Source organism: Equus quagga, chromosome 6 (assembly GCF_021613505.1).
Source record: "Equus quagga isolate Etosha38 chromosome 6, UCLA_HA_Equagga_1.0, whole genome shotgun sequence".
NCBI lineage: Eukaryota > Metazoa > Chordata > Mammalia > Perissodactyla > Equidae > Equus > Equus quagga.
In genome coordinates this window covers 57820572-57836417 of record NC_060272.1, presented here as the reverse complement: position 1 = coordinate 57836417, position 15846 = coordinate 57820572, and the positions used below count along the sequence as shown (strand labels likewise).

The following is a 15846-nucleotide window of genomic DNA, read 5'->3' as shown; positions in this document are numbered from 1 at the left end:
GCTCTGGTCTGAGCACTCATATTAGGATATAACCTCTCTCCTCAACTCTTTTATGTCCTCCCTCACCTCTACCTCCAATATATAGTCTCTGTTCTCTAGAACTATGTGTCAGGAAAAAGAGGCCGGTTGTATTCAAAGGTGACTGAACTATCAAAAATGGTTTGGCCAATCACATTGGATAAAAATTAAAACAAATAAAATGGTTGGAAAGGCCTTGGATATTCAGCACAACATTTCCTTGTGGGAAAATGAATGTTTAACAAACATTAAGGTTGTTTCTGTTGCAAATAGCAGGAAGAAAGCAGAGCAAGTTTAAGTAAGAAAGGCAGACTCTGTAAGGATAATGGAGCAGCCCCTGGAACCCAAAGGCAGGGGTGCAGCTGGGACTCAGAAACAGACTGGAACTGGGCCTGGAGCATAGTAGGTGTACTGAGTCCTTTCTCTCCCCATCTCATCTCTGGGATGCATACTGACTTTTTCGAGTGCCAATCCACATGGTCGTGATGATGATGACAACAACAACGAGAAACAACAGTTACTGAACACTTAGTATATGCCAGGCACTGTGCAAAGCATTTTATATGCATTAGCTCACTGAATCCTCATTAAATCCTCCTTTAATGTATAATTTTTCCATTTAGCAGATAAGGAAATTGATGTATAGATAGGTTTAAAAAAAGTTATCCAAGGCCGTATAGCTACAAAATGGTGAAGTCAAGATTAGAATCAAGTGATTGGGTAATTAACAATATGCCACGTAGCCTCTTATTGTAAAGGATGTTTACTACCAAGAATGTCCAATTTGCATATCCTAAAATAACAGTATTTACTTCATAGGATTATTGTGAGGATTAAATGAGATAATGCACATAAATCTTAGCAGAGTTCCTGATCTATAGCATGTGCTCTGTGCTACTGTCATTATCTTCTTTGTTCAAGAGAGCAGCTGGACTGAGAGACTAGCATCTTCATCTGGATTTCAAGTTATCAGTGGAGGGATTTGGATTGGCAGAATACAAGTTAGGGACACAATTCAGGGCTAGTCAACTGTTTCCAGAAGGGAATAATTTTTGGGGTCAGAGGTGGCTCCCTGAGGCTCCACCCCTGTGAATTAGGGACAGAAAGGAGAAGTGTTGGAAGGTAGACTACCATCCTAAGTGGTATATACTATAATCTCTCAAAGGACAGAATAAATATTATTCTGGCAACAATTATCACCATCCCATTTTATTTAGCAAACCACTTTAGCAAGTTAGAAATAGCACTGAAGGCAGATTTGTGTTTTTGAGTTCCCAAATGAGACTTTTCTTTTATGAACTATATTGATTAGTAATTTTTAAACTACATATATCAGAAAAAACAAATTCATAATGGACTAAAGAAAATGGGGTTTATTTTTCTCACATAACCACAAGTTTGAAGTCGGGGCTGGCATCTTGAGACTCTCTCAGCCACTTTCTCAAAGTGGCAACTTGGCTGCCCCCAGGCAGCAACAGTTGGAGTGTCCACTATGAGGGCATCTAAGTATCTGACTTTAAAAGAAACATAAGCAACATTTAGTGCACAGCAGAAATAGGTTCTTTACAGAGCTTGATCTAATCCATTTATCTACAAATGTTACACTGTAGATACCAAGGAGAATACATCGTCATGGGAATCACAAATTACAACAGTATGCGCATCCCCCCGTAATTCCACTCTATCCATTTCACTCCAGAGGAAGGTGCATCAAGCTTCTCGTGTGCAGAGATCTACTGTGGACCTTACCCTGAGTCGGAACCGGAAGTGAAGGCAGTGGCTGATTTCTTGAGAAGAAATATCAACCACATTAAAGCTTACATCAGTATACATTCATACTCCCAGAAGATAGTGTTTCCATATTCCTATAACAGAAGCAAAAGCAAAGACCACGAGGAACTGGTAAGTGCTGCTTAATTATTTTTCGCATTAACATTTCGGAAATAAAATAACACTGAAGTCAAGATCAAAAACTGTGGGGAAAAATGTCTCCTCTAGAGGAAAAATGGAAAGGATTTTTATATTTTGGTCTATCTCTAGCGAGTGTCCCCCTGGGTCAGGGTTCAGGTAAAGAACTGGGCCTTACCCTGAGGACATGACCTTCAGTCCAGGAGATGGGCTCCCTAAGAAAATGTCAGATACGCTCCTTGAAAGTCAGGAGGGCATCATTCCACCTGGACCTGATCTACATATGAAACCATATGAGCCAGGACAAGGACATGAGTCTCTGGAATTGTGAGTCTGCTGTGTGGTCGCTAGCTTTCTCAGACAGCCATCCACGGATCAAGTCACAGCACGACACTCATCCATTTGATACTAGCATCAGGAATTGTCTGCACACTGACCTCCCTAACCCCAGGAGTTTGGTTCTATTCAAAGCACCTCTGATTTCAGCATTGAGGCAAGAGCACCACCCCCCTACCACCCCCGGCCACCTTTTTTTGGAATGTGGAGGAAGGTATAGGAAGTTCAAAGAGGACTCACACAGTCTGCTATCGCCTCACCACTTTTCGGGCCCAGATATTCTGTGTTTAGGTTGATGGCAAAGGATGCAAGGATTTTTGATGGATTGTGGCTAGACTTGGCCAAATCTTCATCCTAGATGCTTTCCAGACAATGGAAGTATTATGGCAACAGTTTGATTCTTGTCCAAGGTCTGATCTTTATGTAGCGGTTGTTTCTTACTGACTCATTTTGTTCTGGTTCTCTTAACAGAATAAACTATAGCCACATTAGGGTCTAGTGATTGCTGATGACAAATACAAGGTTATTTATATTTTCTGAAAATAGCTCATTTAGAGCATAAACATACTTGACACTTGCAATTCTCTTTTTTCTCAAGGAAAAACTTGGAAGGAGGACTCCTTTATTGGTGTTATCTTTGAAGAAATGAAAAGATATTTATCATGATTTGGAAATAGAATTAGTCTGATTTTGCCTTATTTTTGAATTACTATTACCACAAGCATTTGTTGAGAGTTATTATGCATAAAATATTGCCTTGGATGGACATTGATAGAAGCATTAGGTAGGACCCCGCCCTTTAAGAGAATTGGACATGTTCAGGGAGCTCAGCCCTCAGCCAATGTTACAAACAGCTGTACTCCAAGGTACAGTAACTACTGAATAAGTGGCACAGATGGTAGAACTCACTTCTGACTGGGATAGCAAGGGGTGGCCTGATTAATTGATTCAGAAGGAAGCGCTGAGGCAAGTGAGGGGATAAAGTCCCTGTCCTTGAGGAATTAATCATCTATTAAGGGTGACATATTGTAAAGAAAAAGGGATGATAAAGTGCTATTGACGTCAAGGAAAAAAATACAATTTTAGCGAGACACTGAAAGATAGGATTTCCATAGGCCGGCAGGGAAAGGAGGACATTCCAAGCTGAGGAAATGGCGTTCCCCCCAGGAAGTATGTCCAGGGGGCTGTGACGGTGGGAAAGTGGAGTGTGACACCATCAGAAAGTGGATGAGGCCAGCTTGTTTTTTTTTTTTTTGAGGAAGATTAGCCCTGAGCTAACTACTGCCAATCCTCCTCTTTTTGCTGAGGAAGACTGGCCCTGAGCTAACATCCACGCCCATCTTCCTCTACTTTATATGTGGGATGCCTACCACAGCATGGCTTTTGCAAGCAGTGCCACGTCTGCACCCGGGATCCGAACAGGGGAACCCCTGGCCACGGAGAAGCGGAACATGCGAACTTAACCGCTGCACCACTGGGCTGGCCCGAGGTCAGCTTGTTGAATGTCAGAATAAATTTGCATTTTATTCTGTAGACAATGGGGTTCCATTAAAACTTTTTTTTTAAAACAAAGGAATGGCACAACAGAATAGCCACTGATATTCCTCTGGGTGTTCAAGAGAGTGACAGTGAATACCGTGATGCCAGTTCAACTTCAGAGAATATCTGAGCATGCTGGAAACAAACGTAGTGGACCAGAGACTTAGTTATTATCCTGCTTCATACTGGGGACGTAATCTTTTTTATTTAATTAGTCTTTTGGAATTATTAGACATTTTACGTAAGAAGAAAATAGAGCTTGTGAGAAAGGAATGCATTAGGTAGATGTATTTAGAGAAGTTGTATTTAAAGTTTGGTGATAATTTTGTCTAGCAATAGGATAACCCTAAGTCGTTTGCCTTTGAAATATAGTTATACTTCATTTTACATAATAAATGAGTTTCTTAAAAAGGCATGTGAGAATTATTTCTTCAAATTAAATAAAAATTTTCAATGTATTGGAAGAGTCTGTGTTTAAAGCTACCCAACTGTGATTTCTATAAGCAAAAAAAGTTTTTTAAGCTAATTTATTCCTCTTAATATGCCTTTTGGATAAATGCAGATTTTTAATATATACAGGGTTTTTCCAGCTTTATAGGGCTATAATTGACATATGACATTGTTTAAGTTTAAGGTGTACAATGTGATCATTTGATACACACATATATTGTGAAATGATTGCCACAATAAAGTTAGTTAACACATCCATCACCTCACATAATTATCATTTTTTTCTTTTGTGGTGAGAACATTTAAGACTACTCTCTTAGCAGCCTTCAAGTATATGGTACAAAGTTGTCAACTGTAGTCATTATGCTGTATATTAGATCCCCAGAACTTATTCATCTTATAACTGGAAGTTTGCATCCTTTGACCAACGTCTCCCCATTCCTCCCTGCCCCCCCAGCCTCTGGTAACCACCATTCTACTCTCTATTTCTTCATATATACAGTTTGATTCAATTAATATGTGATTGGGTTTTTTTTTTCAAAGCTGCACATTAACTGAAATTCCATATCCTATTGATTTCAGTCTCTACTGGCCAGTGAAGCAGTCCACGCTATTGAGATTGCTAGTAAAAATACTATATATACACATGGCAGCGGTTCAGAAAGTTTATGTAAGTATTTCTTCTTAAGATCTCGGAGAACTGTGAGGTACTAAACAAATCTGTGTTTGGTTTTTCTGTGTGGATTTAATTTTTCTAAATGGAATCTTTAAACAAGGTCCCATATAAAACAATTGGATTATAACAATAAGAAAGGGAGGCATAACAGCTATGACAGCACTGAACAAGGCTATCTGAATAAATGAATACACTAAAAATAAGCCAAAATGATATTTAAGAAATTACGTTCATTGCTATAGAGTCGGGATTATAGAATTGGCATCACACTAAGCAACTGAAGCAGAAAAGTTCATAAAGTGTCAAAAGAATTTGTAAGATGCTCAGGGCCACCATGTAAGGTTGTTCAGGTTGAATGCTGTACAAAGCTAGGGAACACCATTTACTTTAGGTGCTTTTTAGTGGCAGCCTATGCCCAAGAGTATAGCTCATAGTACACTGTAGTTGAATGTCTTCTACTTGTATCACACTGATGACAACATATATGTGTCAAACCCTTAACAAACACTTTAAAAGAATTTCTACTGGAAGATATTTTATTGAGGGACTTTTTTCTACCCACAGTGGAATGACAAACAGTAATTTTGCTCTTTTTCAGCTGGAGGGGGAGATGGGAGAACAGGAACAGAAAATAAACATGTAACCAGGTGTCAGCCAACTATGACCGCCAGGCCAAATTCAGCCCCCTGCCTGTTTTGTATAGCCTGTAAGCTAAGAATGGTCTTTCCATTTTTTTAATGGTTGAAAAAAAATCAAAAGGAGAATAAGATTTTGTGACATGTGAAAATTATATGAAATTCAAATTTGTCTCCACAAATAAAGTTTTGTCAAACATCCATTCATTTGCATATTAGCTATAATAGCTTTCATGATAATAGAGATGAGTAGTTGTGACATAGACCATGTGGCCCACAAAGCCTAAAATATTTACTGTCTGGTCCTTTACAGGAAAAGTTTGCCAATCTCTGATGTAAACAATTAATTAGTAAAATTTAATATAATCCTACTGATAAGTGGAGATATAGGCTTATGGGTTTGAGAATGACTGCAGGAGAGAGAAGGCTACTTAGCTAAAGTGGCCCAGGAAGGTCTCTGTAGGTGACATTTCCGGGAGACCTACTTGGTAAGTGGTTACTAAAAAAGGTATGGGGACAAACCAGGGAGAGGTAATGTCATGTGAAAAGGCCTTGTGACAAGATTTCAAAAGCCCCAGTTTCCTTTAACAGGAATGGTCTACAGGGGTATAAAAACGCATTCATATTAATTACTACATTCATATTATTTTCAATAAATTGCTTCAGCACCAGATGCCCTATTAGTAGAAAGTCCTTTTCTTCTTCCTCCTCAACCACCCAAAATTGTCTCGGAACAAACTGGAGCCAGATTGGTCCACACGGTATCTCTGTCTCTTGGTATCATTTGTCCACTGCTGCCTTTGCGAACCCAGGTCCTCGCTCTGTCACGGAGGAACCCCACAACTGCCTTTTACAATTCAGAGCTTTCTTGACTCTCATTCTCTTCTCTACTAGTGTTCTCAAGAGCATGACCATAGTACCTCAGGGCTGGAGGAGCTTCTAGAGCAACTTCCTGTTATGATGAAATCAGTCCACCTCCACACATTCATTCATTCAGGACACATCTATGTGTATGTGGGTGTAAGCACAGGAAAATGGCCAGAGGAATAAATGCCAAATATTGATAATGGTTGTTGGAAGTATTTGCTGAATGAATGAATAGCTTAACTAACCCACTGGTGATGGATATCTTTCAATATTATAAACAATGCTTCAGTAAACACCTGTGTAATTAATTCAAGTATAGGTATTAGAAAGAGGCAAAATGATCACTTTGCATATTATATGATCGTCTACCTAGAAAACAGTAGAAAATCAACCAAAAATATTAGTAACAATGAAAGAGTTGAGTAAGGTGGCTGACCATGAACTAAACGTACTCAAATCTATAACTTTCTTATATATCAAAAAAATCAGGTAGAAAAGAAAATGGAAAAAAGATCCTACTGTCTTCCCTCCATGTACATATATACATATGAACACATATATACAAATAGATACTACATATATATGGATTCATTGTTCAATGTATATATGTGTGTACACACACAAATCTGTATGATCTATATGAAAAACCTAGAAAATTTTACTGATGTACATAAAAGAAGACAAATAAAAAGGTTTTTGAGTGGAAAAGCAATATAAAAAATGTGTCAGTGTTCTAAATTAATTTGTATATTTAATGCGATCCCAATGAACACTTAAATGATTTTGAACTTCATTTGAAATAATAAATTTGATGAAAGATTGTAAAATTCTGAAAAATAAGACAGGAGAGTATTTGCCCCAACCAAGTATTAAAACACATTATAAACCTATAGTAATTAAGACAAACTGAGCCTGGAAGAAACAGATCAAAAGAAGGAAGTAGTGAGTACAGAAAGACATCCAAATATCTAAGGAGGTCTAGTATCTCATAAAGAAGACATTTCAATCAGTTAGAATGTTATCTTACTCAATTAATAGGGTTGGAAAAACTGACAAGTTACTCACACACACAAAGAAACTTAATTAGATTACTAACTTGTCTTTCTCCAAAATAAATTCCAGATAGACAAAACATTTTGATATAAAACCCTGCCATAAACCAGGTTGAGAGTTAAATAACCAAGTAGGAAAAAAAAAGTCTATGTATTACACAGAGCAAATAACCCAAATGTTGTTTTTATAAATAATCTATAAAATGAATCAAGTAGAGAAATGAGCAAAGACAATTAGTAAAAAACATAGGGGCCAGCCCCATGACATAGGGGTTAAGTTCAGCAAGCTCCACTTTGGTGGCCAGGTTCCTGGATCTGGATCCCTGGCACCAACCTACACCACTCATCAGCCATGCTGTGGTGGTGACCCACATACAAAATAGAGGAGATTGGAACAGATGTTAGTTCAGGGGGACTCTTCCTCAGCAAAAAAAAAAAAAAAATATATATATATATATATTATATATATATAATATATATATATACTATATACATATATAAAGGTGGACAATAAATATACCAAACAAAATGTTCAGGTCAGTGGTAAACAAACAAACATAAAGTGAGATAATTTGATATTATTTTCCCCCCATAAATTTGCCAGAAATGCATAATTCCCATGGATGGTGTTGGGAGGGGGAAGTGGGCATATTCATACCTGGCTAGTGGAGGTATAAATTAGTTCAATTCTTTTGAAGGCTATTTGGCAACATGTAGCATAACTGTAAAAAGTACATACCCTTAGACTAACAAATCTACTTCTAGGAAAGACTATTGTAAGGAAACAAAGAAGCAATTTATGCATAAACAAGGATGTTCATTGTAAAGTTGTTTATATTAATTAGAAATTAGAAAAAAAATCTAAAGGTCTCCAAATAAATTATTTAAATTAATTATATTCAGCTTTACAATGCAATGCTATGAGATCGTTAAAAATAATGTAGATTTGAACTCATTAATACATAAAGCTGGTCACCATAGATTATGTTTAGAAATGTTACAAAACAGCATGTATAGGATGATCTTATTTATGTAGAAAAAAATTAAGTATGTTCTAGTATGTACTGGAAAAAAAAACCCAACCCTAAAATATTAATAGAGATTATCACTCCTTCGTAGGGTTATGATAATTTTTATTTTCTTCTTTAACCTATTTTCCTCCAATCTCCATTTTCTACCAGAAATTTAGATTATTTAATAATCAGAAAAAGCAAAGCAATTTATATTTTTAGGGGAAAAAATCTTTTTGTTGGTTAACTTGAAACGTCTACATTTCCAAAACTAATTTCTTTTTTCTTCCTGTAGACCTAGCTCCTGGGGGTTCGGATGACTGGATCCATGACCTGGGTATCAAATATTCGTTTACAATTGAACTTCGAGATACAGGCAGATATGGATTCTTGCTGCCAGCGCGTTACATCAGACCCACTTGCACAGAAGCTCTCGCTGCTGTCTCTAAAATAGCTTGGCACGTCGTCAGAAATGTTTAATGCCCTTCATTTTTTCACTCTGCTCCCCTATGTTAATTTACTGATTCCAAGAAGACCAAATCATTGTACTAGTTTCTTTTTAAGTTTTATCAGTAGTTTTGATAAAAGGTTTTCCTATTCCTCGTTTTTCTCAAAGAACAAAATAAATGATACCTTAAAATTAAGGCAGACAAAGGTTCACATTTTTCCTTTTTTTAAAAAAAATTGTAAGAGGCTAGATACTGGCTTTTTCTTTGATTCGCGACGTTTGACTAGCCATCTCAAGCAATTTTAATAATTAGTTTCATGCAGATCATTGGACCCTAAACAACAAAAGGAAACGTGGTCAGAAGTACAGTAAAGATTTCTGCTCCAAATTTTCAATAAATTTCTGCTTGCACTTTTAAAAACACAACCGTGGTTTCCCTTTGCTCCACAGCGATAGGCAGCGGCGCAGAAAGCCGAGGGGAGTCAAAAACAGGATAAACACCGCCTGTCGCTCCAGCTCAGCCGCTCGATAAACGTTGTGCAGCGCATGAATGAATGGCTGTAGTTAATTTCGACAACAAATGTGGCATTGTGCATACTTTCACAGCTGTTTATTGTAAGAAATTACGTAATAAAAGGGGGAAATTCTTTTAAATTCACTCAATTGGGAATTTTGGCTCCGCCTGCTTCGCAGTTTGCTCCCCGGGATCTCTCACAAAGATTGACAATTTCGACTCCTCGGAGTCGGCCTTACGCCCGGGGGGCGTGACTACGAGGGGGCGGTGCCTGCGCGCTGACGACTAATGCGGCGGCCGGAAGCTGCTTCTGTCCACAGAGGAACAGGGCAAAGATTGACTTCCGGCGGCATTTTGAGGCGAGCCGACTGCTTAGCGGCCTGCTAGTGTTTTATTGCATTTTCTTACTGCCCCGTGTATCTTCCTCCTTTTTCTTCGTACTTTACAGTCTCGCTTGACCCTGGCGAAGCAGCGGGCGGGCTCCGCTTCTCAGCCGCCCAGAGGGTCCCTCGCTAGCCGAGGGCGGGTTCCCGGGAGCCGCGCGCACCTCCTTTTCCTCGTCGTCGGCTTCCCGGGGCCAGGCGCGGGGACAGAGTCGCCTCCTCCGCTCCTCGGAGCGGTGGCGGCGGTGGCGCTTTCGGACCGTGCTTACGACAGGAGCTTGGGGAGGAGGTAAGCTTGAATTCTGAGAATGGGTGTGGGTATCGGGGGAAAGGCGTTGGGCGGACCCGGGATGGGGAGGCCCCCAGTTGTCCTCCATCCCCGCTTGAGTAACGCCGGGATCTTCAGCTCTCCCTTCAGCATCCCACCCTCAACTCTGCAATAGCTCCCTGTGCTTAGGCCTCGTTCTGATTCTGGCGAGTCTGTCTAGGGGAGAGGTGGGTTCAGACGAAACGTTGTGTACGGTTTACCGTGTGACGTGAGCTTGCGCGGTATTAGCATTTGTATGCGATGAAAGGGTGCAGGAATAGGGTCTTAGATTTAAAGGCTCCGTCTTGACGCATTCCAGACCTGTTAGGGAAAAGTATCTTACTTTTGGTGGTATTAGGTCTTACTTATTTCCCAGCAGCGATAACTTAACGACTTAGGTCCTGGGAGTTGAGGAGCGCTACTTTATCTTCTCCTCCCCTAGTAGTTACTTTTGGCAACTATCTATCAGACCGGGGAGGGTGGAAAGAAAGGAGAGGACCTGATGTTTGGCATTCTCTCTACGTAGGTTGAAGTAATTTATATGGCTGGAAAATTATTCAAAGTTGATACTACTTGAATGATATTGGTAGGATCTTTTTCTGGAGCTTAGTGTCAAGATAATTCGGTTATAATGCGAGGGTTTCTGATAATTTGAACCACTTTGAAAATTAATGGGCGTAAGCAGTCTCTTCAGGTTTTTGGTTTTTTGAAGGAATAATTTAAAAAGCTTGGAAAAGATCTTCACACCTCAAGTTTTCAAAGTCCGTGATACTGTTGGGATAAATCCAACTATAAATCCAATTATGCAGTACAATACATGTGTATATGGTGCCAGTTTGTGGAGTGTAGTTCTGTAATATTTGAAATTACTGGCTTTAGTACCTCAAGCGACAATAATATTGGAGAGTTTTGTAGACATAATACGTAGATTTTCAAATAATTTACAACTTATTAATGAGATATTTAGATTATAACATGACAGTTTCGACAAGACACTTAGAATGTTGATACAGGTATGTAGCAATTTGTGTCTGTAAAAATAACTGCACCGTGAAACTAAGACTTACTGTGTGGGTCTGCTAGGATCCAGTTTTATCGCATACATGCCTCTTACTGGCATCCTAATTATTGGTAATTTGCATTGAACATTGATTGCATTTTTTAAGATTTACGAATTCATCTAATTTTCGTATCTGTAAATTAAAACTAAAATGTAATAAGTAGATGCTATTTTAACTTCTGTTCAGATTATTAAAATTTTAATGTTATAGGTGTGCATTTGTATTATAATATGCATTAGTATTTACGTATAGAAAGCAAAATTGTTTGACTTATATTTATTTGAAGAATTGGTTTTCAGTGGATGTTAGTCTTCCTGACCTCCCCCACCCCCCACTCTCCTTTTCATACAGAGTTGGAGCTATTTCAGCTGATACTTAGTAGCAGTTGAAATATTAACTGTTGTTGATATATAAAGTGTCTTCTACTCTTTTTGATAGTTTTGTATGTTGCAGTTCTGTTCACTTCATAGTAGTTGCCAGCATGGGATATTCTCTGTGCATAGTCTTTTTAATAAGTTATTTTTTCTGTACAGTGCTACAGTATTGCCTTGCTCATACCTGTGTAGTCAGTTTAGTTCTGTCAATTCTGTTGGGAATTCAGTTTGGGATTGTTTTAGTCTGTCTCGTATAAGCAATCGTCAAGATTGATTTAGGAAGTTCTTTAAAAAAATTTCTCCCAGACTATGCATCAAATAAACTTAACTTTTTTCTTTCAAAAATATGAAATATAAATAGGGAAATATTTTATTTTTATGTAATATGTATTTTTTATAACCCTCATTATTTTTAAGACAACCCTTTTAATTTTAGAACTTAAGTAGATAGGGATTTATTCTACTATTAGTATATTTATGTAGTTTTAATTGCTTAATTATTTGGCAATATCTTAATATTATGCTGCTACTCATCCAGATTAAAGTGGTTTATGCTTTCATTTGTGTTACCAGGAGACCTCAAAAAGATGTCATTATGGATTGAAGTGAAAATACTAGAACTGATACATATTTTATTGACAAGATTTTAGTAATTAGGCTTCAGAAATAATTATTCAAAAAGAGGCCCCTGTATGTTTCTTCTCAGCCATATTTATAGTATGAAGTTTTGAGTACACAGTAATAATTGTAAGTTTTAGGAGAGAGACCAACAGTTCCCATTTGTGAAGACCTCTTGTATTGCATCTTAATAGATTCAAACTTTGTGTTGGCCATTTTTTTTTTAACTGAAAAAATGTAATAAAAGCTTCTGATATTTATTCACTCTGCCAGTAGAGAGGAGAAATAGCGGCGTAACTCAGTAGACTTTCACCACTGTTGCTCTGGCTTCAGTAATGCTGGTGTTTGGGAGAGACGCAATGATGTGGGTGGAAGTGTGATGGCAACTGAAAGCCAAAGAGTAACTTGAAAACAAAACTGGAGGGAAAACTTTCAAAGTCTCTGAGACAGGGAAGACTTGAATATTTACATTTTTATCTTATTTTATTGTCTCTAACTTCTCTCATATACTTTGAAGCGTTTACTTCGTATTGAAGCCTGTTCGGATATTAATTGAGAATGTTTTTTCCCTCCTCAGTTAAATCTACATTTTATTTGGTTATGATATTTTTCTTCCTTTGTGGGCTCAAGTTGTTAGATTGAAAATTCTAATTAAGTCACATTAGTTGGTAACAGTTTTTAATTAATATATATGAGTAAATGCTTTTTTAATGTATGGTAGATTATGTGTGTATATTTAGATGAATAAGTTTTAAAATATTATATTTTATATTCTTTGTGAGCATAAAGCATTTTATCTATGCAAAATCATGAATGTTTCGGTAATAATATTTACATAGCTTGTTGACTACTGATTGAAGTTCCTAGATAGATGATCGGAAGAATTCCTCTTCTTTCAATTAGAAAACTTCAGTTCCTACTTTTTGCCTTTTTGCTTCAGATAAATAAATAGATAGAAGGTTTCTTTTTGTTTTTTTTGGGGGCGGGACTCTAGGACCTCCCCGTAACCTAGACCTGGTACTCAAACTCATTGCCATTTTAGGGTAAGATCTGTCACTGTTGGATTCTCTGAGAAAAGAGGAGTATACGTCTCTGCTTCATTGCTGTTCTTTCCTAAGTTGGAAGACGACAGCAGCTAGAGGTACAATTCCTGGGGTCATCACTGTGTAGGTGATTCTTGAATAGTTTTATTTTTTCTGCTCTTTCTCCCCAAAACACCGCAGTATATAGTTGTATATTTTAGTTGTGGGTCCTTCTAGCTGTGGCATGTGGGATGCCGCCTCAGTGTGGCCTAATGAGCGGTGCCATGTCCGCGCCCAGGATCTGAACCTGCGAACCCCTGGGCTGCTGAAGAGGAGCACGTGAACTTAACCACTTGACCATGGGGCTGGCCCCTCTTGAGTAGTTCTTGTTGTCACCTGTAAAAGCAGCTTTGTCTCTGTGGGAAGGAACTTTTTTAGTGGCCAGAATACAAGGAGAAGGGTAAGATTGATTGGATCATTAGTCCTCCTTGCTTGAATGTCTTTGACATGGCACTCGAAACCCTTTGAAATGTTCAAAGCTTATGTTAGGGATGTACGATTGGAGAGAAGCTGTGAGCCCTGCTTTCCAACGGTATGTCAGGGGAGCAGAGGAGTGCTGATCCAAGCAACAGATTACAGAACAGGAGGAAAAACAGTAGGGTTAATACCTGGAGCCCTCAGGAAAACAAGAAAGGAGAGGATAGATGACCAATGTATCAAGTATAATAATAAATAGCTTGTTGCCCCAACTGTGGAAAAAACTACCATTGACTTTTTTTGTAGGCAAGTGTGTTAGAGTGGGGCCATGTTGGGGATAGGAGTTTTGGGGGCAGAACTAACCATTTCCGTTGATAGTGGAGGGAAAAATACAAGGTTAGGGTTAGTCTTGAGGAGGTGTGATGGGATGGTGTGCCTATTTTTCAATTTCAAGATAACTAATAATAGGTAATAAGGAACTTTTACAACCCATTCAATTTTAAATTTATTAATAAATGTTTTAAAAATTGAATTAATTAGGATTACAGTGTACATCTCTGTATTTTTATATTTGTAGTATTTATGGTAACATATAATGAAACTAAAAATTTGTTTACCTATATATTTTGTTACATATTTACTTATTAAATCCTGCTCAGTTATAAATTGTGAAAAAGTGGTTTTCTCAGTTAATCAAAGCTCTACATTTTCTAGAAGATCTTTCTCAGCTTTATCTTGGCTTTTAGTTCTTTATGTTCAGTAAATCAAGTGGACATATGAAATTTTCCCAACTTTTCCTCTGTAAATTCACATTTAGGCTGAGAATGAGCCCAAGTAAAGTTAAGTCAAAGCTTATCTTAGAATACTAAATCCAGTATGTAGGATTGACTGTATATAGTTCCTTACTTGGAGAACAATTGATACATAAGTGATTTTATGTTGTAGCAAATTCTTGTTCATTTATGTGACACTCTACCCTAGTTTTTAAAAATTTGTAATTACTTTAAAGTTATTTTGTAACTGCTTTAAATCACTAAAATTAATTGGTATTAAAATAATGATTACATTTTATCTTGAAGAGAAGAAGAATATATACATTTTTCCAATGTAAAACTACCATATAGTATCATTTCATGTTTTTTTCTTGGTTCATTCTCTTTGTTCATTTGTCAAAAGTTGTCCTTATTCTTTGGATCCTTTTAAAATGTGACCTGAAAAGAAGTATCTAACTGAACCAAACATTGCTTATAATTTTTTTTTTAGTTTTGGTTGGGTACTACGATGATTTAATTTCCTTTCAAGTGATGTGTCTTTGGAGCCATGTTAAGGAGCATTTGTGAACTTTGTAGAGACTAGTTCTATACCAATTGGAACTTTTACTTCTTTAGTTGCCATGCTTCATTCTAGTAACTTTTGACTACTAATAAGATTTCAACTAATATTTAGATTGTATGAAGTGTGATACGGTGTGGTTCTTTTTTCTTTCTCATCGTTAGGCAGTTCCTACCCACTTCCCACAGTAGAGTATTCTCTAGGTTTTTCTAGGTCTAGAATTTAATATTGTTTCTAAAGTATATCATGCCACTGTTATCTGATATTTTCATTTCTAGTTGAATCATCTGATTATATACTTGGATTAGTTTTCTATTCTGGTTTTAGTTTTTAATATTTGCTTTTTAAAATATTTTTACAATTTGTCATTCTTTTTTTCTTACTAATAACGGTAAAATAGCCTGTTCATTACTTTTAGCAACTTTGACTTTATGTTCGATGTAGTATAGATTGTAGAAACACCTTCACTCTTTCTAGTTCTATGGCCTGTCCTAGTTTGAAAGAAAGTCATTTTATCAACGTTGAGATTTTTTTGTGTTATTGGAAAATAAATATCCTTGATTCTTCTTTGACCTCTGTAGAACAAAGAAAATATTTGAATAGTATTAGTTTTTCTCCCAAACTGATTTTTGGAACATAACTAATGTTGTCTTGTAAACTGTATAAAACAATTTCTACTCTCAATTAAATTCTCACCTGATTTTATTTTCCTATTTTCTTTGATGTAGCTTTTTTTTCCAGTTAACCAGTTGATGGAGAATGATAGCACATTTTCCTTAAAAGATAGTTACTAAATATTGAAACAACTTTTATAAGGAA

The 15846-nt window shown here is 37.1% G+C and overlaps 2 protein-coding genes across 8 annotated transcripts in view; both read left to right on the top strand.

Moving 5' to 3' along the window:
* Positions 1-9141, top strand: part of CPB2 (carboxypeptidase B2) — a 50594-nt gene extending 41453 nt beyond the window's left edge. Inside the window, exons 9-11 of the mRNA XM_046664078.1 lie at positions 1718-1920; positions 4834-4921; positions 8787-9141. Of these exons, the coding sequence (XP_046520034.1) occupies positions 1718-1920; positions 4834-4921; positions 8787-8971 (476 nt within the window). The 3' untranslated portion in view covers positions 8972-9141. The remainder of the gene's footprint in view (positions 1-1717; positions 1921-4833; positions 4922-8786) is intronic.
* A 132-nt stretch (positions 9142-9273) lies between these two features.
* Positions 9274-15846, top strand: part of ZC3H13 (zinc finger CCCH-type containing 13) — a 98333-nt gene continuing 91760 nt past the window's right edge. For 5 of the 7 annotated variants that reach the window (XM_046664072.1, XM_046664073.1, XM_046664076.1 and 2 more), the window contains exon 1: positions 9588-10125. The gene's annotated coding sequence lies outside the window, so the exon portion shown is untranslated. Of the gene's footprint in view, positions 9555-9587; positions 10126-15846 lie in introns of those variants that run through there. The other 2 variants (XM_046664071.1, XM_046664075.1) reach the window with 2 other exon arrangements.